Consider the following 27631-nt stretch of genomic DNA (forward strand, 5'->3'; position numbering starts at 1 on the left):
ACGGAGATACCAAAAGGTTTTAAAACTGAACTGTAATGACTAGATACAGCAATTTTGTGCTAGAAGGGTTGTAGAATAATCTATCTAAATCGAGTTCTAGAATGTTGCTTTGTTACTTTCCATACTAGCCTTTTTTTTCCTTTGAGCAGTATTTACTATATCCATGTGCTTTAGTATTCTTAGCCAAACAATGATCTCTTACCTGACAAAAAGTATGTGGGAATGTAATCGAATCAACTGTTAGTTGGATCAGCGGTTGCGTTTAGATACAACAAATCTTCAGATGCAGGGTGCAGGTACAATCTGCAAGACACATTAAGTCTTGCAAAGTTTTCATGTGTAGCACCAATGTGAAGTAGCTTTTCTAGTATTCTATTCTAGAGAACAAAATACTACTTTTAGCAGTACTTAGCTGGGAAATAATTAGACACACAGTAACAAGTTAGGAAATATCAAGTGCCAAAGCTGTGGCCTGGTACCTGGCAAAACTTTTAATGTGAACATACATTTTTTTCTCTTCTTTCTGCTGGTCAACAGAAGGTAACTCTTCTACTCCTTTAGTATGCTTTTCTTAATGGAAGTTTTCTGTGATGCCTTCACTTCAAGGATTGTATTTGACTACTAACTAAAGCTTCCCCTTTTTAGCTCAATTTCTTTTAAGAATTTTGTATTTATCTCTTGGTTAAATGGTCCTGTCTTCCTTTCTAGTCTCTTTTTCTATGCCTCCTAAGTTGTTGCTGCGCAACAGAAAAGAAGTGCAAGTTTCTCAAAATTCCTGATACGTATATGCTTTTATTACCTTTCAGTTTATATATTTTCTGAAAAGTTTTATAGAGTGTGAGGAGGAATTACACTGGAGAAATAAAGTAGGCTATTCATATATGGCATGACAGTGCCTTCCAGCTTCACATAGTGAGGAAAGTTTCTTTGCATTTTTGGATGACAAGAATTTTGATAGGAGTTTGATTTTATTTTTGCCCCCTCCTAATTTTTCAGTGCTTACCAAAACCCTTGGAAAGCCAGGTAGCCAAACAGCAAGTTTCCTGCTTAGGCAGTTAGTGGTATCTATTGATGTTACCTTGGAAGCTTTGTATTTCATTAGGACTTTAGTTCTTGTATGAGTGTGGATAGCAACCCAAATTTTATCAGAGACATTTTAACCAGGTGCGCCTTGACTTGAAATACATGTTTGCTTCTTATCCTTTCTCACTCCGTTAGGAAGAATACATACCTGTATTACTGAATCCAGGTTGTAAATGGGTGTTACCTAAAGCTGACTGCGGTAGTCTGTTATCTTCACAACACATTTTAAACCAATTAGGTTACTGCGTGCATGTCTTATCTGAGAAGATGCAGCACAGGACACTGCTGTAACTTGAACGTAACAAGTATTGCCACAAAAGTGAGCCGTTATGCCTTTGCTCTGTAGCACACTCGGCTTCACCTCTTTTTGAGGTATTGTACTTTCCTCATCTGAACAGTTTCACAGATGGTCATTGTACAGCTTTGTTGATAAGCAGTACCAGATATGGTTCAGAGCATAGTATAGTTATGGTCCATCTTGAGGATTTTATTTTCTGTTAGATTTTCTTGAAAACATCTACATTTAGAATTTTATTTGAATACTAATGGAAGAAGATTTATACTCTCCAATGTGATTTAATTGTAGTGCAGTCATTAGCACTTTTTTTTCTTAGCATGTTGGGCTTTATGCTCTTTTACTTCACATCTGTATTGTGAGTTGAGCTATGATACATGCAGTTCTTTTTAAAGTTAGGACTTATGAAGTTTGTCCTGAAATTCTACCATAAAGCAGTTGTGAAGTCAGATAATAACTGTGAATTCTTTTCTTAATTAAAGGCTTTAAAGATACCTTCTGTAATTAAAGGGATCTTAGATTAAATGTGGACAGACACAACTTTCCCAAGAATAGTACTTGTTTAGAGTACTTTTGCATTGTTCTAACACTATTAAAAGAACAAAATACTGACAACAAGCTAGTTGTCTCAATGGTAATTTGTTGTTAGTCAAAAAATTAAGTATCACAGACAAGTGTTTCACTAACTGTTCAAATAATATTGAAAAAGAAGTCCCACAAAACTAGAGGTTAAGAATGGTCGCTTTTCTGAGTTCTGTAGAAACAGAATTGTGCAGATTGTGCTGAGGTGTCTTTATGGTTAGTGATGTAGGCAAGACTTGACCCTTATAGAAGAGAACTATATTTTGATTGTCTGAAGTGTTGGTAAAATAAAGATTTATTTTTTTGTTACTTTTCTTCTCTCTTAGGATTTTTATGTAATTTCATAAGTATTACTCGTGATTCCAGAGAAAACAGGCATAAAAAGGTGGATCTGCTCATCTTCTAATTTACCTTCAAGTGTCAGAAATATCTTACTGCTATTACATATTACCCTGCAGACACATAATGTAATGTTCATTTAAAGTGGCTGTTTTTCTAGTTCTTCAGTTTCCATTGTAGTTGCTTCAGCATAATTTAAACGTAATTCTGTCTTTGCACTAGTGGAAGAAATCTACTACTGCTTTTAATAAATATAAACTTCTTTTTAAGAACTGACATCCCAGTCGCCTTCCGTTGTTGTTACTGCCAGGCATGCCATTGATTTCTGCAGGAGCAGAAGCAGCTCAAAGTTGCCTAAGTAAAATATTTACTTGTTTTCATTTTAATGCAAAAAAACTTGCTATGTATGATAAGTGCCTTCATTCAGTTTTTCTATGTGTAAAAAGTATTTATATCTTTAAAGATAATCTTTTATATTAAAAGGGAATTCAGAATCAGTGAACTTGGTTTTCGAAACCAGCTTCAGTCTTTTACCTCTACTTCTGCTGCTGGCTAATGTCGAACTTCAGAATACCTCATTACCAATACAGCACATTTATTTAATATCCCACTGGCTGAAATCTTCATGTTGGCATATGCTATTCATTTTTTAAAACTTTGGAAATGGGAGGGACCTTTTCAGAGAGAACTGATAACATATGTCACTACCCAAATAATATCATAAACCAGACTTGGGATAGTGGATTTCATTTAGGGTAATTCTGGTAAAAATGAAACAAGATGCTTGTTTACAGAATTCAAAAAACAAATATTTGTGTACTGTTCATCAAGCTTAGAGGAAATTTATCCTTATTGGTGCTATGTTGCCTGTATAGCTTGAAATAATAAATAAGTTCTAATGTATGTGTGATAATTTAATTTAATGACTGTGACTTGTGTCTGTGAAATACAGTTGCATTTTAACCCTTCTTTTTTATGCATGTTGTGTGGCTTTGTCTTTATATTTAATGTGTCCTTTATTAAGGAATGCTAATGTTTAAAGTCTTAAAGAATAAAAAAATAAAGGGGGTGGGGGAAAGGGTGGAAACTAACCACTTCTGCTGAAAGTGGGGGGGTTTTACCACTGAGTAATCTTCATGTTGCAGTGAACTTGGTGAGATATTTTAGTGACATGGTTTTCATGGGGAGAGCCCTTACATTTGAACAGGGAAAATATATATATATATATATATTGTTAATGGTAAAAGCAGCATCTGATGTCAGTGGACTGGAATAGGTACTTGGCACATAATCTTTGATGATAAAGCTTAAAGATACTGGCTGTTGAACCTTTTGCTGGAGCTATAATTTTATGGCCCAGTCCTGGTCCAACTTAGTCCCTGGCAAAAGATATTGAAAACTGAGTATCATAACGTAATTCTCAGCTCTTAATCTTAAAGACATAACATATTTTCTTACATTCCTGAAACACTTTTGCATGAGGAGGTTTGAAGAGCTTTCAGATGCTCCATTTAGAAAAAGGACAAGTAAAAGTAAGTCAAAGTAAAAACCAAACCAACCAAACAAAATCCCCACAAACAAACAAAAAACTCCCAGAATATTGGAAGGTGAAAAAGGCAGGTGGTCCTTAACACCATTCCTAAATACATAGAGCCATTTAATGAAAGCAAAAGGAATGTGAAGCTACTGATGTATTTATTTCTTTTTTTGCAGTTAGAACCTTCAGAAAAGCTGAAGGGTTCTGCATCGTCAGATCCATGTGAAAATCATTCTGAGCTGCCTTAATATATGCGGCAGTTTTGAAAACTCCAGTCACAACTCATAAATACTGGTTCAAAGTGGTTTTGAGACCCAAATGTAAAAGTTATTAAACATGTCTCAGAGTATTGGCATTTCCTAACATTTGTGAAGGTGAATACACCAATATTTTGGTTACCTGGTATAGGTTAGGAAATGAACAAAATGTTCTGCAGTTCTCTATTATGGGACTTGTAGCCCTTTCTTTGAAAGAAAGTAAATGGAAAATATACAGGAGAATGTCTTAGGTTGAAAACAAATTGGAATTCAACATGTGAAGGTAGGTAAAATGTTGTATTTTTGATCTAAAATCTACTCATGTTTTTGCCCTCAACCCTATTTAAAATAATTTGTGTTATTTTTATTATTTAGTTGCCATTTAGTTAAGTGCCATAAAGTTATATTTTTGCATGCTTCTATGTTTTGAAAAATCTCTGACAATACTATATCATTGCAGTATTTATTGTTTTAATTTCTAGTTTTCTTTAAAGTTCAGATACAAGACCTTAGTTTTTAATCAAATAAGTGAAGTGATACTTTGCTCTAGAGCAGAGACAGTGACAGAGCTCATCTGTTAGTTATTCCTTTAATTTCCAAGCTACTGTTTTGCTGCTGCTAGCATGATTGAAAATGATAAACCAGAGATACAGTTGCTGGGATCGGGTGTTTCTTCTGCTTATGTTTAGGTTTTTGCGAATTTGGCTAAAACTAGTTAGTCTATCGTTGTAAGATGTCGTTATCTCTACTTACTTTTGTGATTATTAGTTAACTGAAAGACTGTCTCTTTGGATAAAAAAGAAGAATCCATATATTTAAATTATGGAAAGAAAATATACAAGTGCTTTCTTTTTCTGTGCAATGCCTTTGGTTATGCAGATGTAGCTTCCATACCAGAGATCCTTCATCATGTTAAAAATATGGTCCAACTTTTATTGTGAAGATCTATGAATAAAATGTCACTCTCAAGGGGCGAACATTGCTTTTAGTGAAAATGCAGATTAAGTCATTCACATGCATTTGTTCAGTTTTCCAAAGCTTCACAAGAGGCAGGAGGCTATCCTCCCTCTGATGCACTCTCTTAAACTGTGTCCGGTTGTTTGAAGTAACATGGATTCACTTTAGGTTGCTGTTTGGTTTTCTTGGAGATTTGTGAACATAACTGCTGGATGGACCCAGATGCATGTGTTTTTCTCCACTTGGGAAATGAGTCCAGAAATTTATCCATTTATTGGAAACAGAGGGTGAAAAAACCCTGCATTTCATTTGCTTATACTGGATTTCCCTGAGGTCTCCTATCTCCATTTCTACCTCCCTTCTTTCTTGATGCTTGCACTTTGTTCACTTTGTTTCCAGTGTTCCTGCCTTCATGTAATTGCTGAAAGGTGTTACTAGTGTTACATGACTGTAGAATAAAGAAAGATGAGACTTGCTAAAGTCTGGCCAAGCCAGCAATTGTCATCTGCAGTGTTGTAATGGTAAAAGTGCCTGAACCAAATACTTTCTAGGATGTATCAAAAACAAACAGCAGGATTACTATTCACTTTGTAAATTAGACACAAATTAATAGTTGTAGATTAAGATTTTCAGAAAGACCTAGTGAGGGTCTACCTCTGTTCCTGTTTGCCACTGATTTCAGAAGGACAGGTAAGGCAGAATTGTCTGGTGTGTTGTTTTAGGGGTTTTATTTCTTGTGTTGTTTTTCTTTGTTATTGTTGTTGTTTATTTGTTTTTAGTTTACCACTCTTCTGTATTTCTAATTGTGATTTGCCTCAGCTGTCTGTTGTATATATCATTCAGCTGAAACATGATAGAAGTTAGGTACACGTACCAGGTACGTTGTAGCAGGAATGCTGGCTGAGCAATGTAGTTTATCTGTTCTATCCTTCTCAGCAATTAATAAGCTGGTCATACTTCACAGTGCTTATATACATATATATATATATAAATATATATATACTGTTGTTAACTACAGTGATACAGTTGCTTGAATGAGGGCTGATGCTGAAGTTCTTAGCAGAGGTACATGCAGACCCTTCAGTGACAACACCTGTACATGAGGTAGCAGAGTGTCCTGGGTTCAGCATTAGCAGTCATTTTTCTCCTTCTTAGTAGCTGGCACAGTGCTGTGGTTTTGACTTTCAGCCTGGGAACAGCGCTGATAACACCAATGTTTTTAGTTGTTGCTCAGTAATGTTTACTCTGACCAAGGACTTTCTGACCAAGGACTTTCTGAGTCTCATGCTCTGCCAGGGAGGAGGGGAAGCCGGGAGGAAGCAGAGACACCTGCTGGCATTGGTGGCAGCAGTAGTGGTTTGTGTTATACCTTATTTACTGGACTGTTCTTATCTCAGCCCGTGGGAGTTACATTCTTTCAATTCTCCTCCTCATCCCTCCGGGAGCAGGGGGAGGAGTGAACGAGCGGCTGCATGGTTCTGGGTTGTCAGCTGGGCTTAAACCACAACAGTATAACACAAAACCACTGCTGCTACCACCAATAATAATAATGATAAGTGAAATAACAAGGGAAGAGAATACAACCGCTCACCACCCGCCGACTGATACCCAGCCCTACCTGAGCAATGATCTAGCCCTTCCGGGTAACTGCCCCCAGTTTATATAGTGGGCATGACGTGCTGTGGTATGGAATACCTCTTTGGCTAGTTTGGGTCAGGTGTACTGTCTCTGCTTCCTTCTGGCTTCCCCTCCTCCCTGGCAGAGAATGAGACTCAAGAAGTCCTTGATCAGAGTAAACATTACTGAGCAACAACTAAAAACATCGGTGTTATCAGCGCTGTTCCCAGGCTGAAAGTCAAAACCACAGCCCTGCACCAGCTACTAGGGAGTAGAAAAATGACTGCTACTATTGAACCCAGGACATACCTTAGCTACTGGACTGTTCTTATCTCAACCCATGGGAGTTACATTCTTTTGATTCTCCTCCCCATCCTTCTGTGAGCAGGGGGAGGAAGAGGGAGAAGTGAGCGAGTGGCTGCGTCGTTCTGGGTTGCCAGCTGGGCTTAAACCACAACACAGAGCCTACCAAATGGCTGCTGAAAGCAGGCAGAAATACCTGTTATTTTTCTGGTTATCAGGTGGTTACCAGATGCAATGGATTCAAATCAAGAGCACATAAGGCAGGAAGAATATACAATTTTCACTGTAACTGAGAGATAAAATGTAACCCATAAAATGAAGTGTTAAATGAGATGCTAAACGTGATATGTCATTATTGTTGAAGGAGAACATACTAATCATAAACTCATGAAATTGTGATTATTGTTTGATAAAGTAGCAAGCAGACATTAACAGAAACACAAAATATCTTCAATTTGCACAAGGCTTTTTCATGTCACTGATGCTGTTATGTAGCAGAGTTAGCATGCCTGCCACTGGTAGATGGTTCTGTGTTAGGTTATTGATGTGTCTGACCATGAGCTCTTCTTCCAGGGAAGCTGAAACCCCAAAGAAAATAATTTCTGGGGACAACCAATGGGGACAACTGAGTCTGATTTTGGCCTTTGACTCAACTATTCATGTTTGAGTCCAATAAAATATGATACTAATTTTCTGTGAAGAATTTCCCTCTCTTTCTAGTCTTTCGTGTATTTTTGCCACTGTTTAGTTCATCTTATTTTCCTCCTCTTTCCCTGCGCCACACAGCCTTTCGTCAACACTCACACTAAATATCTCCATAATCCATGAGAAATGGCTTTGCCACAACATGGAATGCAACATAATTGTTTTCTAATGCCTTGGATTATACTCTTACAGAAAATGGGAAGATGGTAGTCTTCTCCCTGTATGCTATGTTGACTATACTCTTGTCCAGAATTTGAGTCAAATTTGTTTCCTTATTATGAAACGTAGACTTGAATATTGCTTAGGCTCAGATTTGGCTTTCTGAATTATATGATTAGTATTTTTCAGGCTTTACAGTGAACTTTTATGAAAGGCTTTTGTTTTATTTATCAGTTCGCAGTCCCCCTAAAGCTTGAGGTTTTTACCTGGCATCAGGAGTTTTCACTCTTTATGGCAGGATATAACTGAATATCCACCAGGATCTAAAGATACAGGTAGTGTAGAAGCCAAATCCTATAATTGCTGACATAATGTTGCGGCTGTTTTGGCTGTTGCGTTTTTCTTGTGTTACTATAATAGCTAAAAGCTTGTTTGCAGGTCAAATCGTGCTAAGTGTGTTAGGTAGGTAAAACAAAGAGAAGGTTGCTGACTGGAAAAGCTTACAGGCTCATTATGAGATGTATGTGGACAAGTTGGCAATACACAGCAAAGTGAAGCCTGGCTAAGTATCATGGTAGGCGGGGAGCTGAGCATGTTTTTCAGATGCTCTGTAGTTGGCATCAAAAAGGATGCCAGGCTTTAGACAGCAGTGGGCTGTTGATGCTACAGCGGAATTTAGCCGATATTTAAAGTTGCCATCACATGGTCTGAATTTTTTTGCCCTGTGCTCCTGGCAGTAACCTTAATGAGGGAGCTCATTCAGCGAAACAGCGATATGCCTGGATAGCAGATGAACAGCAATGCTCCTTGCAGCTGTTGGAACAATCGAAACCAGAACCCTTGAAATTCCACTTAATGATCATCCACAGAATTTCATTTATGCATTCTACTTAGATTTGCGAATAAGTCTTTTAATCTAGCCTCTCTGACTTCGCAAAGCACTATCCATTACCTCAAGCTTTGCACAGATGAAATAGATGACCAGGTCCTTCTTTGAAAGCCCTATCATGTCTTTCCCCCTCACCTTTCAAGTTTTGATGCACAAGAGGTATGCTTTTATTTCCTCATGCAAAGGCAACAGAGAGAGGAATTTGCAGTAACTGTGGAGGCTATTTAAGAGCTTTCTACAAGTAGACACCACTCAGCAGTTGTTCATCTGCTTGAGAGAAAGGGACCTGTTGGGACTCACTGGGCTCAGCTGGCAGTGCATTTGGTCACTAGAATACAGTCTAATTATTAAATAATTAGAAAAAACCTTACTGAGCTTAGAGATCCAGTCAAATTGTGTGGTAGGAATGTCATCTAGGTGATGTTTGGATCAGGGGGTAGTATTGCAGCCCGAGTGGAATGGATTATCATGTATCATGCTTATAGGAGGTAATTGTTTTATTAATTTACCTCAAAGATCCCATGATGTTTGCAGTATGATTGCAAATATTACTGCAGAAAGTAGGTTTTAATTCTAGAACTTACCTTCCAAATGTTGTCTAGAACTCTGCAAACCAGGAAGGCCACAAAGAGCTTGAACAAAGAAGAATAATACTGGGTATATGCTGCTGGGTGCATGCTCTTATGGCATGTTTTATCTAGTGCGTCAGCTGATACACAGCATACAGTCTTGGTTGGACGCATCCACATAAAAAAACACGCAGACAGTTGGAGGGTTCAAAGGACAGCAGCATGAATGGTAAGACACTTGGAGGAAAGGCTGGGATAGCTGTGTTTTTCAAGAGCAAGTCTATAGAAGAATGGACTGAATGAGATACACTTTCAAAACATAATCGGTGGTTATATCGGGTGAGTGTTTCTGAGTCTGCTAAGAGTAGAATGGGAAGTAATCATCTTATTTAACAGCAAAAGATATTGTCATTAAATCCTGAAATACTTTTTCTAAGTATTTCTAAGATGGTTTTGCAATGGAGAAATTCATGCAAGAGAGGCTGTAGCATCCCTGTTATTGAAGACAAACTGCTGTCAGGAATGGTCCAGGTATAGCCCATCCAAACTCTGAGCAGCGTGATGGATTGGATGAAGTCTCTTGAGTCCTCCTTACCCTGGCCTTCCTCACTTCCATCACTGTACCTGCAAAAACACAGTTAGAAAAGTGTCAAAATGGACTTACAGGCTGCAGCTGCAAGGACTCAATCAAATCAAGACATTTTCTGAACACCAGAAGAATGTGATATAACACTGAACTTTTGAAATTAAGCTGTGCTCGATGAAGTGACTTAAAAATATCTTCAGTGTAACTTCTGTAGCTAACATAGGTGACACTTAGATGTAACAGTAAATTACATACCTCTTGGAGCTCAATCCACTCTTTGTCAAGACTAATAGGATGTTTGGTCATTCTGAGTGCTTGAGCTAATGGCACAAGTGTTTGTACTTGTTTTAGTGAAGAATTACTGACTCTGAATCCAAGAATTCAGTAGGACCTTCATTACAGAGTCTGTGTTGCTTCTTGATAGTAGTCTGCGTACTGAAAAGAAAGAACAGGTTTTTGAATACTTTTATCTGAAAAATGCCTATTTGATGCTCAAGCACCGCAAGGACCCCTGGGGAGATGTAGCTAACAGGGAGAGGGCAGGCCCATGAAGTTCTAATATAGCAGATTGAAAGTTGAAGTAACTCTAAACTAACTAATGCTCAAAGTAATGTTTTATTAGTGTCTTGTGCAGTAGCAGGTCCTAGTCTACTTCTAGCATGCTTTTAAAAGAGCTTATACAAGCAAAGCAAGACAAGTAATTCATTCATCACTTCCCATGGGCAGGCAGGTGTTCAGCCATCTCCAGGAGAGCAGGGCTCCATCATGTGTAATAGTTACTTGGGAAGACAAATGCCATCACTCTGAACATCCCCTCTTTCTTCTTCCCCATAGATTTTATTGCTGAACATATCATATGGTCTGGGATATCCCTTTGGTTAGCTGTCCCAGCCATGTCCCCTCCAAACCTTTTGTGCACCCCCAGCCTGTTCACTATACAAGCTACTATGAAGAAAATTAACTCTATCCAAACCAAAACCAGCAGTTACTATATTGCTTTTGGTCACAGTCATTTGTATTTTAAGTCTCTGTATCTAATATGAATACAAGAGAAACTATTATATGTTTTCCATTTACTGGTCTTTTGAGTATCTAGAAGTCCATTGAGATATCAGCAAACCTACTCAAGACACCCCCTTGAAAGAAAAGCTTAGGAAAATTTGGGGCAAAATCCACCAAATAATCCAAGATCTTCAACTTTTCAGTGAAATAATAACCATAGCAAATGAGTTAAAAAGCTTTGAATGGAACTCTGCATATCAGCTGCAGAAAGAGCCTTAATTTGACAGGAACTGATGATAGGCATGCCTGTCTGAGAGTCTGTCTGTGCCACAGAAAACACCAGGAGTTCTGTCAGGCTGATCCTCACAGAATTTATTGCTATGAAAGAAACCCAAACAGATGAATCTTAGTTACCAGCATTATGGAATGACTTTGAACAATAGTAATCAAATCCAGCTTTTTACTGTAGATTTATGTTTTTAAAAGAACCTGACATATGGGAAATATTACTTTAGCCAATGTTGAGACAAGTGCTAGATTTTCTGTGTAAAACAGTTACAGGATGGTTTTTTCAACTTGCATTTTTTTAATGAAATGATCATATTTCTTTTGAGATTTAAAGTTTTTATGGATTTTCTTTTCCTATACATGCAACTACAGAAAATATATGGAAAACATACATTTCATAGGGCTCCAATTGTGTGGGATGTCAAGTGAAGCCAAGCTGTAGATGCATTGAGTCATAGTGACTACATTGTTCTTGACCATGTTAAAGTTTGAATGGAAGGAGGTGAAGCAGCAAGAGAGTTAAGTGCAGTTGTACTTTCCCCAGTCAGGAGAGTTAAGTCTTGGGAAGATTGCTACCAGAGCATCTCACAGAACAGGGTGAGCACCAAGCAATGAGAGGACCATATTCCACGGATAGTGTGTAATAAGGCGTTAAAAGCTACAAGAAGGAACATGGGCTTGTGAAGGGCAAAATTCAGTCTTATGAGAAATGCACAACCAGCTAGATGCACTAAAAGGACACCAAGTACACAGATCACAGAATAAGGCCTCTCTTCTGTACAAGTGGAACTTTGACTCACTAGTGCACACATCACATTGATGATCCAAAGCTGAAAGGATGTTAGTCAGGCAGGTGTCTTAGGTCAGTGTGTGCAAAATGCAGATCTCTAAGGAAAACACTGATGGCAAGGATAGAGGTCAGTGCAAGGCACGTCCCTGTAATCAGTGCTTAGATGCCTTTAGCCACTTGGGAATACCACTCAGGGATCTTCTATGGAACTTATATTACTCATTCAAATAAATGATCAGGAGCTGTCCTCTGCCCTTATAGAAAAGTTGAGAGACATCCCTCACTTTATATTGATTAAAACTTTTAATTCATCATTTGAGAGACTTAGTTTCCTTTCTTTGGTATTTGTTCTTTGTGCTGGAGGAGAGGCTACCTGCCAGTAGTCTCCAATGAGAAGCTGTATTGGACAGTAGTCTTCATTTCTCTTGCTGAAGGTGGGTCACTATCCAATAAAGAACACAGTTGAACCTGCCTGCATCCGATGCCAAGGCATTCTGGAAGGAAATGGTCCCTTGAAGAATTATTTTTATGTATTATTATAGAATCATAGGAAAGCCAGATTGGAAAGAACCTCAAGGATCATCTGGTCCAACCTCTCTAGGCAAGCATGACCTAGACTAGATGTTCCAGCACGCTGTGCTAAGGGTTGAAGCCAGAATCTGATCAGTTGCAGGAAAATACTGTACCTGCAGAATGATATACTCTCTTGAACTGTCCACTGATGATCCTGGATTATCTGCATCTAGGGTGAGTGCATTAGCTTTTTCATGTGTTAAAGAAATGTCTTCTTAATTTAGTGGTTTGAAGTTCGAGTAAATCGTATTTAAGCAGAGGTTTATGGCTGCTTAATGTCTAGGGTTTTTTAGCTTTTAAAAGTATCAGGGTCTTTCAGTCCTGATACTTGGAAACAATGAACGCACATTACCTAAAAAATTAAACTTCAGTGTGCTTTCATGACTTACAATGAATAAACAAACCACAATACGAGAACAAAAACCACAGCAACTTTAAAAGCTCATAAATTGAAACCCATAGTATTATGTTACTAGTGAATTACCTCTTTCACAGTGAAATTTACTTTTTTCAGAGTAAGATCTACTCAACAGGAGGTCTTGATACATGGAAACACAAGATCAGATTTGTAACTTGATGAATATGTAAAAGAGTAAGCAAATTTATATACAGTATTGCTCTGTCTCTGTAGAAGTAAACATATAGTGTTGTATGTAATGGGTAGAGATATTATTGGAACATCTTTAGCAGATTAAGATGCAGGATAAGAGATTTTGGTGAGCATTCTCCTGCTATTAGTAGCCGTTAGCCCTGTACAATAATCTCATTTTTGTGGAATTAAAGGTAGCTGTATAAACAAATATGTATATACTGAAAAGTGCTGTCTTAATGTTGAAGGCAATGAGAAAAGAAAGAGTGAGATCATTCTGTGCTGTGATATGATTCTGTGGCATGGTAGCCTCATTTCCTGATGTGGAGACTTCCTAGGACACAAATTTTGGTTGCAGTTCTTAGCCTGGAATGCTGTCCCCAGGAAGACTAGAAGGCTTCTCTCTGCCTGATAGCCCTCTGGAGCCTAGGTGGTGCTTCCTCCACAGACGAAAGCCACTGAGGAAAGAGGAGTATATGGTGTTTTCCAGCACCTCATAGGGGTATGTTAAGTAACTCTGTGCTGCACTTCATTTACATACGATTGCAGAATAAAAAGGAAGAGTCTCCAGAATTTAGATCCTTTATTTTTACATTTTATGATTGAAATTCCTAGGGAAAAAAGTCCCAAAGCTATAAGGGAGAATAGAATCAATTATCAAAATAGTATCAGTATTTTAGTTTTCATGCATACATGTTATCTTGCCTGCTTTTATAATAAAATCCTTTGAATTCAGAGCAGAGTTTTATGAAATGCTTTTATAATTATATGGTTAGCAGAATTTCAAGTTTTCTGACCTGTGTTATTCATAGTGAAAAGTTTTGGGTAATTTTTGTTATCTTCTTGTCTTACAGTAGTTCCTAAATTAATGAAACATAAATTGTAAAACTACATGAACCATGTTTTAAAATGATAAATTGAAAGGCTTTGCTGTAACAAAAAGATTCAATTTAGAAGCAAACATTCTATTTACTGGAATTGTATAGCAGATGTGTAAAAGGCAAGTTGTGGCCAAATCTGTACTCTTACCTTTTTTCAAATATAATCATAGTTTATACTATATTATATAGTATATTATTTATAAGAGAAGCATGCTATCCATTGTACTGTGTGATAAATATTGCTTTATTCTACAAAGATGTGTTTTTAAACACATTGGTAGTTTCAATGAATCCTTTAAGATTACACATATATAGTTCAAGGGCACGTAAGAATCCCTGTGGTGTTGAGGACAAGTGAGTCAGCTGAGATTCTCTTTAGCACAGTGTACTGAAAGATTTCACAGCCTCACAGGTTAATGTATTATAGCTGCTTGTTCTGTATTTTAACAAATTTTCTCCAGCTGTTTTCTCAGACAAATATTTGCCAGGTTTTGTTCTGAAAGCTGTATGCACTGAGCTTCATTTCATGAAAATGGAAGATACATGTGATTAAAAGTGCTTGGTTAAGTTAGCGTCTGTTGCTACAGACCAAGATGAAAATGTTACATGAAAAGGAAGAGAAATCTCTTCACTGTTTTTGAAGAAAGTCTGTGTTTATATCCCTTTTACACATCCACTTAGAAATTATGTTTTTATTGTAATATTCGTTCTCTCCCTGATTGTGTAGGAATAAAGTGTAAAATAAAGTACGGAGGAAATCTAGAACAAATGAGGCATATTTTCTTTCCAGACAGAAAAGGAATTGTGTCCATTGATCAAAGCTGTTTGACAGGATGGTGTTCCTTGTTTGACTGAACTTTCCCTAGAACCTACAGCTCTGCTTGGCAGATGAATAAGAGAGTCCTGATTTGGAGAATTAAAATCAACCCTCACAGAAGCCTCACAGCAGTCCAGCAATTTAGCAGAGGAATGGCCCTTTCACCAGAAGAGACTGATCTGTCAGATATGCTCTCATCATGGCTAGTGCATACTGCTGGGATGGGATTCACACCTACTGCAGCCCCCTGGGTTTAGGATGAAGGGAAGGAGGTCCTAGAGCCTGTATGTATGTAGCCTGTTTCTGGAGGAAACAGGATACTGGAATGGCAGAGGAAGACTGTGCCCCAGTATTTATTGTATGCAAGACCAAGGACTGCACCCGAACCTGCAGTGTCTATACCTCTTCTCTTGCCTCTTTATCTCATACAACAAAATACCCAAAGCTCACAGAAGGGAGGTGCCAGCCACAAGCATGCACACCCATGATTAGGTATTTTCCTTTCTTTAATGCTTATGATAAGCATCATGTTTACATGAAAATAGTGATGTGTGTGCTGGAAAGAAGGCTACTAGAGCATGTTCTTGTGAGATCATCGTATCAGTCTGTCTCATGCATGGATATGGATGGCTGAGCTCAGGCATTTGTGAATAACAACATCAAAGAATTAAAAAGACATCAGAGTGTTTTGCATCTGATCATTAACACTCGGTAAACAAGAGCTAACACAGAAATTTCAGATACGTACCGTAGATATTGTGTCATAATACAGTCATCATACAGAAACATATTCCTATAGAGTCCATTTTGGGCAAGGCCAGAGCTGCTTCTGCTTTTCTCATTAGAGATTTTTCATAAGGTACTGAAATACACTTCTCTTTTCAGTGTTCTGTTTCCTGTGGAAAAGGTTTGAAGTTTCGTGATGTGCATTGTTTTAATAGCTTCCAAGTTAAAATAGAAGAAGGAAACTGCAGGCATTTGAAAAAACCACGGACATACAAAATATGTCGAGCTGGAAGATGTCCTGCTTGGAAGGCCAGCAGATGGAAAGAGGTATGTAAACTCTGCTGTAATTACGTTCTCTATGAAAGTACAACACAAGAGCATATTCTGGAGTTCTGGTGTAGTCAACATAAAAAGGACATGGAACTGTTGGAACAAGTCCAGAGGAGGGCCATGAGGATGATCAGGGGACTGGAGCACCTCCCGTATGAAGACAGGCTGAGAAAGTTGGGGCTGTTCAGCCTGAAGAAGAGAAGGCTGCGTGGAGACCTCATAGCAGCCTTCCAGTATCTGAAGGGGGGCTATATGAATGCTGGGGAGGGACTCTTCATTAGGGACTGTAGTGATAGGACAAGGGGTAACGGGTTCAAACTTAAAAGTTTAGATTGGATATAAGGAGGAAATTCTTTACTGCGAGGCTGGTGAGGCACTGGAGTGGGTTGCCCAAGGAAGTTGCTAATGCTCCATCCCTGGTGGTGTTCAAGGCCGGGTTGGACAGAGCCTTGGGTGACATGGTTTAGTGTGAGGTATCCCTACCCATGGCAAGGGGGTTGGAACTAGATGACCTTAAGGTCCTTTCCAACCCTAACTATTCTATGATTCCATGATTCATTGCACAATGCATCAATGGAAATAATTGTCAGGATGGGTTAAGGGTTTATGCACATCACAATTAAATATACAAATTAACAAATGGTCCATTATATTTTCTTTTTCTTTCTTTTAAAAGTAATTGAAACTAAATATATGTGGAAACTGAAAGTATTTGGCTATCTGAACCTTCGACTGTATAGGTACTTGGGACTTTCCTCAATTTACCTTGTAAATTCAAACTAACAGTAAATTTTTAAAACAGGTCTAGGTAGCTCACGCGCATTTATCTTCCATATTTCTTACAAATTTTTATTTTAATTGTAGTTTTACAATTTCAGCATAAATTTCTTTATGTACAATGAAACACGAGTGTGGTAGGGGCTGGGAAGTATATTTTAAGTAATAACCTCAGAACTTGTAGTACTGGCAACCGTACCACCTACTGGGCACTGTCTTGTTTCACATTGACGTAACTAATTTTGATCAATTTTAGTGCTCAGTATCCTGTGGAGCAGGGATTCAGCAAAGGGACATCTACTGTTTGCTAAAGGGCCTGGGTCAAGTGAACGAAGCAATGTGTAATCATGACACCCGGCCCGCTAGCAGGAGGCACTGCTGGCTGCCTGCATGTGCGCAGTACCAGTGGTTGGCAGATGAATGGCAAGAGGTAAGTAAGGCTTTCAACTTGTATGAAGTAACTGAGCGATGTGCTTTCTTTTTTCCTCCCCCTCCCTATTTGGATCCATATCTAAGAGCTGTTATGTTGCAGAATAACAAGTGGCCATGCTCGATATCTTGAAGGTCAAGCATGCAAAACTAAAATGAGTGCTAAAAAAATGTCAAAGGCTTTGTTTACTCTCTTATACAGGATTTGCTTGCTTTCACTTGTAGACAAAAGCTTTGGCGGAGCTCCGAACAAGTCAGTACTGATAACACCATGTAATTTGAATACAGAGTTCTTTGCATAGTGCATAAAGTGTCTAATAGAACCTAGTTATGAAATTTCATTAAAAAAAATAAGTCACTTTTTAAGAATAGAGATACAAATGAAATGTCAGCTGGAAGTAAAAACCTGGGAGGTAGAACCTTTGGCCAGCAGTGTTTTCATGAAGATTAATATAGAACATTACTAGAAAAGATAAGAAGCAAAATAAAACTCAGCATCCTCCTACCAAGTGTCATCAGATGTGATGACTGTTTTCTACATGCTAAAAATTTAGTAACTTTCGTATCCTTGTATCCAAACACACAAACATATACAAAGACCAAAAATTATGTGTAATACGTAAAAGGATGTCCAGAAGAGCCTGACTCTTACTGTAACATGGAACAAAACCCAGCTTGTGCAGTTGTGGCATCCTAATCATCTGCACTGTTAAATCGCTCAGGGAAACCCCCCTGAAACTTTAACTGGGAAGACTCAAAAGTCTCAGGGACATAATGCTGTGGAAGTGACCACTGATAACATACAAATAATTTGTTGGTACTCTGCAAAATCTGAATTGTATTTGTGCAGTTTGGATTTACATGTTTCTCTGTTAAGCTATAATGGGGGGAAGTTAACAATATGTATTTCTTCCAAGTGTTCTTATATGAAGCTATTGAAATCAGGAATTAGTGGAGTGGCTCAGAATGTCCTTTTAGCACAAATACACACTTGCACAGAATGAGGGTGAATTTTCCTATCCTGTACAACGTTTGAACATTCCAGCTGGGTATTTAGAGTTCTCCAATACAAATGCATTGTGTTTCACTACATCTTCATAACTTCTTCTACATGGATATTGCTGTTTGCTTGGAATTCCTGTATTCAGTTCCCTTCTCTCAACTAGATTCATATGTAGACCTTTACATATAGTATTAATAGTAGCTCAAGTGTTTACCCACCTGTACTCCTGTCCTGGTGCAGTGCTTTTTCCACCAGACTTGCAATATTCTGCCCAGCTGTCTCAGCTCTGAGTGCTCGTGTGTCATTTCCTCGCCTCACCAGTCGCAGCATAGCAGAAAACATTCCAGATCTGGCATTTCTCCAGCTTGCAGCTGGGAGGCTGGCTGCTAGCGGCAGCCAGCATTCTCCTACCAAATAAAGACTAATGTATAAAGCATAGTTGGACTTGATGATCCTTATGGGTCCCTTACAACTTGAGATATTTTCTGATTCTATAATGAAGAGGATTCTTCTGCCTGTCCCCATTACCTCATGACTGGGTTATTCCTTATGTGCCTAATATTCTGAGCCTCTCCATGGCATTAAAAGATCGGGGGTTTCTGTAAGTTACACCAGCCAGCTGTATCCACACTCAACCTCCTGGTACAAGTCCACACATTTTCATTCTCTGAGTGAATAGCTTTCTTAAAGGCTTAATGTACGTATGGCTTCCCTCACTGGGCCACAGTCTCTTGTGGATCCATTGAACGGGTAGGTAAGACTCTCAGTAATTTACTTTCACTGCTCTCTCTGATTTCCTGCCATTCTCTTTGTCACCTCAGCTTTCCAAGAAAGAAAGCAATCATTCAGCAAGACTTGGGGATTATAAGCACTTAATATCATGAGTCTCATATTTCTCCTTGAGGTCTTAGGACCTTACTTCTACCTTTGGTTCCCCAGTGCAATCTTTCCATTGACAAACTAGAGCATATTCAGCGAAGGATCTTCAAATGGTTAGGGGCTGAAGCACTTGCCCTGTGAGGAGAGACTGAAGGAACTGGATTTGTTCAGCCTAGAGGAGAGACAGCTTTGTGCAGATCTAGCAGCAGCCTTCCATTATCAACAAGGACGTTACCAAGAAGACGGAGCCAGGCTCTTCACAGTGTATGGTGGGAAGGCAAGAGGCAACAGGAGTAAGATGAAGCCAAAGAAGCCGAACAGGTTCAAATCAAATATTCTGAAAAACATTTTCTCTACAAGGACAATTCAGGCAGTAAAACAGGCTGAGAAACAGGGAATTTCAGTCTCCATTCTCTGAGGTTTTCAAGACCCAACCCAATAAAGTTGGAGATTTCATTTGGCAGAGCTGTTTTACTGTACAACACCTGGATTTTGTGCTTCAAGTTGCTTCTTTGAGTCAATAATACAATTTGAACAATAGATTTGATCTCTTTGTCAGACCCTGATGAGTCTTCTAATTGTTTGTTATTGGGTTCAAATTACTATTAAGTTAGGTTCAGGTCTGACTATAGTAGGTGTTATTATTGATTATTGCCTCTGCCGAGACTGGAGTTTGTGTATTTGAGCCTTCCTTTTTTATCACAGCAGGTTCAAACAGGTTAGTTGAGGCACCCATAGCTGGGGACATGCTGTTGATATGTATTACTTAGTCTGTACCTCCACTTTTCTGACAGCAAAGTTCTCATCCTGTCCTAGCAGAACTGTGATGACTCTCCATCCCACCAGCTTGCCATGGGGAGAGGTCTGAGAACACTCAGGGCAAATGCATAGGCTCAACAGGCAGTGCTGCCCAAAGCTGCCATTGTTTCATTAATAGGCAGTTTTGTTTTCTTTTCTCTGTGTAATATTCCTTTTTCATGCAGAGGAGCTTTTACACTCAAACTATAATCTTGGCCTGACATTTTCATTTTCTCCTCTGTCTCATCCAACAGTTACAGGGTCATGTTATTATACGCTATTGTTTTTTCAGATCATTAGAGGTACCTGAACTTTGAAAACAAAGTAAAGTATTTTGATACAGTGAATAATTCAGTCTGACTCTGATAGCAGATGTCATAAAAGGTGCTGCTGTCTGGGTTTTACTGGTGTGTAACAATGAGCAAATAACTTTGTTCTGTAAATGGCTAGTTTAAGTACAAAAACTGTGACTGTTTTTTCTCACTCTCAGTGCCTGACATCATATAGAAGAAAGGAAATACACCGCAAGGTGAAGTGTGTGGATGAAAAGCAGCTCCAAATAAATGAAAGCTTCTGTGATCCTGCCACAAAGCCTCCATCAACCAAAAACTGCAGGATATCTCCCTCTAAATATGTTGTGTTTACAGGAGAACTGTCACAGGTATAGTGATTATATTGCTTGCACATCTTTTATGTAACTTTCCAAGTAAGAATGTTATATTGCTAATAAGTAGCAATACTGCTATATTGCTAATACAATATTGTTAATATTGTATTGTGTATGTTATGTGTGCAGAGCAAAACCAAAGAAGTGTATTTTCATTTGAACATGGGTGTGTAAACTTTTTCCATCTCTTTACCTACATAACTATTGTAGACCTTCACTTCTGCACACTGATGTACCAGCTCTGAGGTGGCACCCATCAATCAGATGAGATGTTTTTGCCAAAGCAAGGATCAGAGCTGACTTATCTGTAATTGCAATTCTGCAGAAAGGTTCAGTTTCTATAGAAATAATACCTGTGCATTTATTTTAGTGCTCAGCCAGCTGTGGATTTGGCTACCAGCAGAGGATCACATACTGTGTGGGAATCCATTCTGTTCGAAATCAGCACATCCATGGCCTTCAAGCTGTAATGTACCGAGAATGCCCAGTAGAACCATCCCCATACATTTATAAATGTAATATCAGAGGATGTTCACAAGCAGCTACCTGGAGAGTGGGGAAGTGGACCAAAGTGAGTACAGATGCGCAAGCTCATTTTTGATAGTTGCCTTAAACAGAAATGAATGCCATGGCTAATTTGCTGACATAATTATTTACTACCTTCTAAACTAACTGTTCATGTCTATCTCCATCTAGTGCTCAGTGTCTTGTGGAGTGGGGGTAAAGGAGAGAACTGTAGAATGTATGACTGAAAATGGCTTATCCAGTGACTTGTGCCTGCCACATTTAAAACCAGATGCCAGAAAGGTCTGCCATGAGGAAGAATGTAAGTGACAGCTGTAATTTTCAGCTGATGTCAATGTTTTTCCAGGTTGCTTCTATAAAAGCTATAAATATGTTTGGAGCACAATTATGCAAAATGAAGTCCTAAACCTACGTTCTATTCATGGAATATTAATATGATTTAATCATTCGTTTTGAAGGTGAAATTCATACCACCTGCAAAGATATCCAGATTAAAAAAGGGATTAGAAAGGATGGTGAATACCCACTTAACATTAAGGGAAGGATGATAAAGGTAATCTTAATATTAATGAGTTTTTATGAGCACATGTTTTTATGAAACAATACTGTTCTAATAAAGATCTTGCTAAAGGGCTGTATTTCCTCTTCCAGATTTATTGCTCAGGCATGCACTTAGAGAATCCCAAAGAATATTTGACATTGGTAAAAGGTGAAGCAGACAACTTTTCTGAAGTTTATGGACTCAGGTAAAAAAGTGGTTTTGTAACTTTATGAAGTGTGTTTATGCCTTCCAAAGAGAATAAAATAATACTTTTTTTGAGAACAGATGAGTAGAACTTTTTTCCTTAGTTTTCTGTTTTGAATATTCAGGCATATAAACACACATGCAGAAATGTGGATACTTCAAAGTTGAAATTGTGTTAATTGCACTAAATGATTATTGAAAAATCCTATCTTGACCAGAGCAGAAATGGCTTCAATCCATAGTAGTGTTTCAGTTGAGCCAAGATTAATAGCTGAGCTTCTTGTTTGAAACTGTTTAGTATATTTATGTGGCATAGTGCAATGCAATTATTTTCCACTATAAAGTTATGTTATGGAAAACGTCAAAGGGAAAACAATCTTTTCTATTCTCTAGGCTGCAGAATCCATATGAATGTCCTTTCAACGGAAGCAGAAGGCAGGACTGCGCCTGTCGAAATGATTACCTTGCAGCTGGCTTCACAATTTTTAGCAAAATCAGATTTGATGTAGCTTCCATGCAAATCAAAAGTAAGCATTTTGGCATTCTATTGAGACTGCATGGTCATGAATACCAAACTACCACTTTGACCCACTTATAGATCCAGTTGTCCAGTTTTGGGCAAACTAAATTCTAATTTCCTTTAGGAAGTAAATGGAAATCAAAGAAAGAGAAACTGCTGCCTCTTCCCTTGTTAGTTTGTCCCAAGTGGACAAGTATCACAAATCTTACAAATTCATATTTTATATGCAAATTAGCCTCAGTTTCTAAGGTTTTGTTACCATTATTCCATTTCGTTTTAGTCCCTGGAATATATATCTTGGGAAGTCTTCCTATGCTGTAGTTAGTCCCTTCTTAGTCATTGGCAGACAGGCTAAATGAACAGGGAATCTTGCAGCACTTTCAAGCCCCTGCCGCCCCTGAAGGTGGCAAGGTGTCCCACAACCAGCTCACTTGGAGCTGTGTCCATGTGCACACCCGTCCTCCTCTTAACCCCCCTCCTATCTCAGAAAGAAAACCGGGCTTGTTGGACTGATGTTGCATTAACCAAAATGGACTATTTAAAATGTAGTTTCTAAAAAACTGAACCAACATTTCAGTTTGAAAAAACATGAAAAAAACTCTCCAAAAAACAAAACAAAACCCCCACCCAATGCAAACCAAGCCAACCCCCCTTCCCCATATTAATGCCTTTTCACACAGTTTTCACCTAACTTCTAAAGCAGCAGATTCAGCGTTGAGTAATTTTCTGTCTTCTAGCCACAGATTTTCTTTTTGCTCAGACTATACTTGGGAGAGCTGTTCCTTTTGCTACAGCTGGAGACTGCTACAGTGCTGCCAGATGTCCACAGGTATGTATGATTTCTTATCTCCTTGAAATGTGTGTGTAAAGGCGTGTATGGGCAAATAATCTGAGTGACTGGTTTAGAACTATAAGGCTCTAAACCAACACGCTATTCTGTCTAGTCTGTGTACTACATTAATTGGTATTTTTTTCCTTACTCTCTTCTCTCCTGCTGCACCATCTCTCCACCCTTTAGTGGGTATGCCCAGGTGTACAACAATAGGCATAGTACATGCATTAAATATATTTCCTAGCACTAATGTAATGTAATGGGGTAGATAATGTACAATTATACATAACAATAATAATAATAAATGTACAATCCTACATAATGGTAATGGGGGAGTGGGAGGTGGTTTAGTCCACACTTTCTCTCTAGGCTTCATGTATGTATATCCAGCTTTCTATGTATTTCCTGTATTGCTGTCCTTCCTTCTGGATGTGATGTATTTTTTGTTTCCCCTAACCTCTTTTTATTATTTGTTCTCCACTAGTGAGGAAGGAAGAGGAGGAATATTCCATTTCTGTAATTCTGCAGAATTTTTCTTGTCTTTTCCCTTTTTCTCTCCCTGTGCTTCCTATCTTTGAAGGCTACCTGTTTATCAGTATAATCCTGTTTGGCAGCATAATTTAAAATCCATCAGTGTCTCTACATTAGTGTTTTAGTTTGGATTGGATGGTGCTTTTTAAATTAATCTCTGTATTGTCTCATTTTACTGTTTGCGGGTTCACATCACAGAGCAATCTTGAAAACATGAACAATGTCTTTTGGATGAAATTGAATCAAACCATGAGCTCCAGAAGAAGGACCTTAAGGCGCTCTAACTGCTAATGCGGACTCGATCTATGGGTCTAGATGAGAGTTAGTCCAAAGTAAAACCCCACTGTGTACAGACATTGGGCTCTCTAACTCAGTATTTTCACTCTATAGATATGATCACACTGCAGTGTCCTTGCTAATGCAGCCATAGCCCTAGTCTGAACCAGTCAACCTAGGCTGCCTTTGGAGTCCATTGGCAGAAATGGGAGTCCTAGAAAACAGTTTGGCTAGTCTTACCCTATTAGATACCTTAGGATGAGGTCAGCTGTCCTCTGGAAGTGCATATTTCTTTTTCTGTAGCTCCCTTTAAAAGGGAGATAAGATCAACTAGCTTAGACTTGCATGGAAGTGAATCCCTGTTGTCCATCTATCCTAGGTGCTTAAATTTAAGACAGGCTATAGGGGTGGACGTATTCAAGGGCAGCTAGAGATGATTTATATACAATTTAGATACAAATGAAGAGCCTAAGTTAGGCAGACCCCAGGCAAAAAACAGTCACAGTATTGCATACCTTCAACCTGCAGGTTCTTTGGGCTTAGTACAGCACAAATCTACTTGCAATCTGTTACTTCTGTTGGGAAGTCATCCTGCTTACACGGCTTTGCACTTAGGCATTTCCATCTGTAAGATCTGCACTGAAAATAACACTTCTAATGCAGCAAAAAGGCCTCCATTCGTGCACTATCAGACTTTGAAATCTGTTCCTGGCTTTGAGTATGCTGCATGACACATCAGAGAGCTGTTAAGCTGTCATTATAATTGTACATAGCACTTCTCATTAATTTTTGCCAAATGATATCACTGTGAGTGGAGTTACGTTGGTCCTACTAATTGTGGAAAGCATTCCACACCATTTATATGAATTTCCTCCAGACGCTTTATTTGTTAAATGGAAATCTTCCCCTTTTTTGGCACTTGAAGAACAACCTACCCTATCCATATATTAGCTCATCCTGAGTATATGAGTGCTATAAACACAGCAATTTTACACAGAAGTGCTGTCTAAACAAATCTGCCATATCAAACACTACAATACTGATTTTTTTATGAAGGATTTCCGGTAAATCACAAGAATAAAGGCTGAACACTGTACTTTAATACATGCACACATACATATAGCCACAAATGCATTCATATATAAATATAGATATATCTGACTATGACAATATTAAGCAATAAAATACTGAAGCCACCATATGTAGTAGAAACATTATCTTTTCTAAAGCTTTGATCTCAGGATTCGGCAATTTTAACTAGGTTTGAATATAGAAATTCAGGCCTTCAGTGAATTGTATGGAAGTAGGCAGGAGTTTTCTGACTGTAGTGCTGCCTCAACTGACCATTTGGCTCTTTGTGGAGGATTCCAACGCATTGCACTGGTGTGAGTGCAGTTTCATAATTTCATCATTTTCTGTACCCAAGTAGATTTACTAAGGCATTGCAGCTTGTTGCTTTTAATATATTTCTTATTCCCATATGAATGGATTCTGTTTTAACGCTAATCTTCAAAGAGAGTGTTTTTGCATATGCAAATACTTTAGAATCAATAAATTGTTGTGAGTGGTTTGTATTGAGAAATATTTCATTTAGCAATTAATTTATTTGTTTTAACCTCCATATAGGTTCCTATTCAATTATGTTATTTGTTATACTCAAAAAGAAATGGATGATGATGATGATGCTTGGCCAGAGTACTTGCAAAAATTAGAGAATTGGATGGCTAAGAAATGATTGTCTGTAATTTCCAGATAGCAATAGGTCCTGACCACCTTATGTCCGAAAAGTTCCAGTGCTTAAACAAAAGTATTTAATTCTTGCATGTTGCAAGTTCATGCATTTTGTAAACTAAAATTCAATATGTAGAAATGAGGCTAAAAGAATTGCCTGATGTTATTTCTGTATTCAGACTGCAGACAGATGCTACAGATCAGCTGACACACAAATGGCACTTACTGCAGAATAGCTTGTTTGTGAGTCTGTCCTGAAGATATGTTCTGGGTATAATCTGGTTTAACTAAACCAGATTAAGTACACACCTGCAAGTACTTAATGTCTGTCAGGATATACCCTAAGTGATGTGTGCAGATACGCCAATGTGAAGTGTTCTAGTGTTTCGAGCTCTGCTTATCAGTTTTGTATTTTACCTTCTGCCTTTCTTCTGTTTTATTAGGGACAGTTCAGCATTAACTTGGCTGGTACGGGTCTGAGATTATCCAGTACCGTTAGATGGATTGCTCAGGGCAACTATGCAACTGCTGACATACACAAATCCCATGTAAGTCAATGTTGTTTTCCTTTACCTGCTCTTACGACTTGAATATTGTGCCTCCAGAGGTGCAAGTGATGAGTCTGTAGTGAAAGATAGTAGTGAATCAAAAGTAGTGCCCGAGGTCTCTGACCCATCTAAGTCTTCTTCCAGATGTAATGCAAAAACTATGTTAAATCACGCTGCCCAGAATCTAGTCCAGATCAACACTGCCTGCCTGCCCTTCTCTTACTGGTTTTAAGAGCCTATTGTTAAACTAATCAGGTTCATTAGAAGTTTTGAATATATCTAATAATACATAAAAAATCCCAAACCAACCAAAACCCAAACCCACACACCCCAAAAAGCATTTTATTAAAGATACACTGTTACAGAGCATCCTTATAGATTGCTTACCTCCAACTTGATTTGTGTGGGAAACCGAATTGTTCAAGAATGGTAAGCGTGCACAGTTTAAGACAACATGGGATGGTAGGCTGGGAAAGAAGGTGTATGTCAGTGCTGTTAAAGGATCTTTGTGTCAGTTTGGCTAATTTGATGCAGTGTTTTGGTTTAGTATTTGTAGGTACAATTTGTCAAAAGGCCTACTGCGTGCAAACCTGAAGGAGCTTTTTGCACAACTGTGACTTCAATTGCGTTTGTTGGTTGACTGTTCTCTCTCTCTGTTTTCCAGGATGGTACTAAAATATATGGAAGATGTGGAGGATTTTGTGGAAAATGTATTCCTAACACAATTGTTGGTCTCCAACTTCAAATACAGTGAGAACTCTGATGTGGTAAGAGCATCAAAGGAGGGACATCTGCCATTTAGGTGCAAATTGTAGGTGCTGTGTATATATATATATAGTAATTCTTTTATTTCTGTAATGCTCATTGCTGTAATGCTCACTACTAAGGAGTCCTGTTTTCTTCAGTATTTATTCAGGGATGTATTACCTGTTTGTGGGCTAGCAAATGCATAAATCACAATCACAAACCTTCAGGTTTTAATAGAGAGGCATTCATTCAATGTGCAGCATATATTAGCAAGTAAATTGCACTGAGGTTACTACCATGAGAAACACTCTAAATTGTACCAAAATCTCAATATTTCACCTGAAACTAATCAGTGCAATTCTTTTGACAGTATTCAGTAAAATTTATGCTTTACTGGTTTTCTTGATCAACTGTACTAAAATACAGAAAAGGAAGAGTTATTGCTATGTAGAGAAGATAGGTAATACTTTCAAATACTTCTAATTTTGTGAAACCTTTTAGGAATTATCTGTCAACAACTTACAGCAGGAAAGTATGTAATATAGCCAACATACTTGAGACAGTTTCTGTAGATCTGTGTGTTCCTCTGTCAGTAAAAGCATATTTTCTCCTTATCCCTTTCATTATATTCTTTGTGGTGCTCAAATACTAGCAGTAATCCCGAGAAGTGTGGTTTAACCTCTGTAGTCTCTATAGCATGTTAAACATCTGGGCTTAGTTTTGTTGTGGTTACAGGAAAAGAAGATAAG

The 27631-nt window shown here is 38.2% G+C and overlaps 1 protein-coding gene across 1 annotated transcript in view; it reads left to right on the forward strand.

Annotated features, from left to right (window-relative positions):
* Positions 1-26889, forward strand: part of ADAMTS20 (ADAM metallopeptidase with thrombospondin type 1 motif 20) — a gene marked incomplete at both ends in the record, with an annotated part of 88581 nt that extends 61692 nt beyond the window's left edge. The window contains 11 exons of the mRNA XM_080623836.1: positions 15704-15871; positions 16908-17081; positions 20251-20421; positions 20798-20998; positions 21124-21253; positions 21411-21505; positions 21604-21698; positions 22091-22224; positions 22955-23046; positions 26031-26135; positions 26800-26889. Of these exons, the coding sequence (XP_080479962.1) occupies positions 15704-15871; positions 16908-17081; positions 20251-20421; positions 20798-20998; positions 21124-21253; positions 21411-21505; positions 21604-21698; positions 22091-22224; positions 22955-23046; positions 26031-26135; positions 26800-26889 (1455 nt within the window). The remainder of the gene's footprint in view (positions 1-15703; positions 15872-16907; positions 17082-20250; positions 20422-20797; positions 20999-21123; positions 21254-21410; positions 21506-21603; positions 21699-22090; positions 22225-22954; positions 23047-26030; positions 26136-26799) is intronic.
* Positions 26890-27631: the final 742 nt, after the last annotated feature.

The sequence above is a fragment of the Psittacula echo genome (genome assembly GCF_963264785.1).
Source record: "Psittacula echo genome assembly, chromosome: 1".
Taxonomy (NCBI): Eukaryota; Metazoa; Chordata; class Aves; order Psittaciformes; family Psittacidae; genus Psittacula; species Psittacula echo.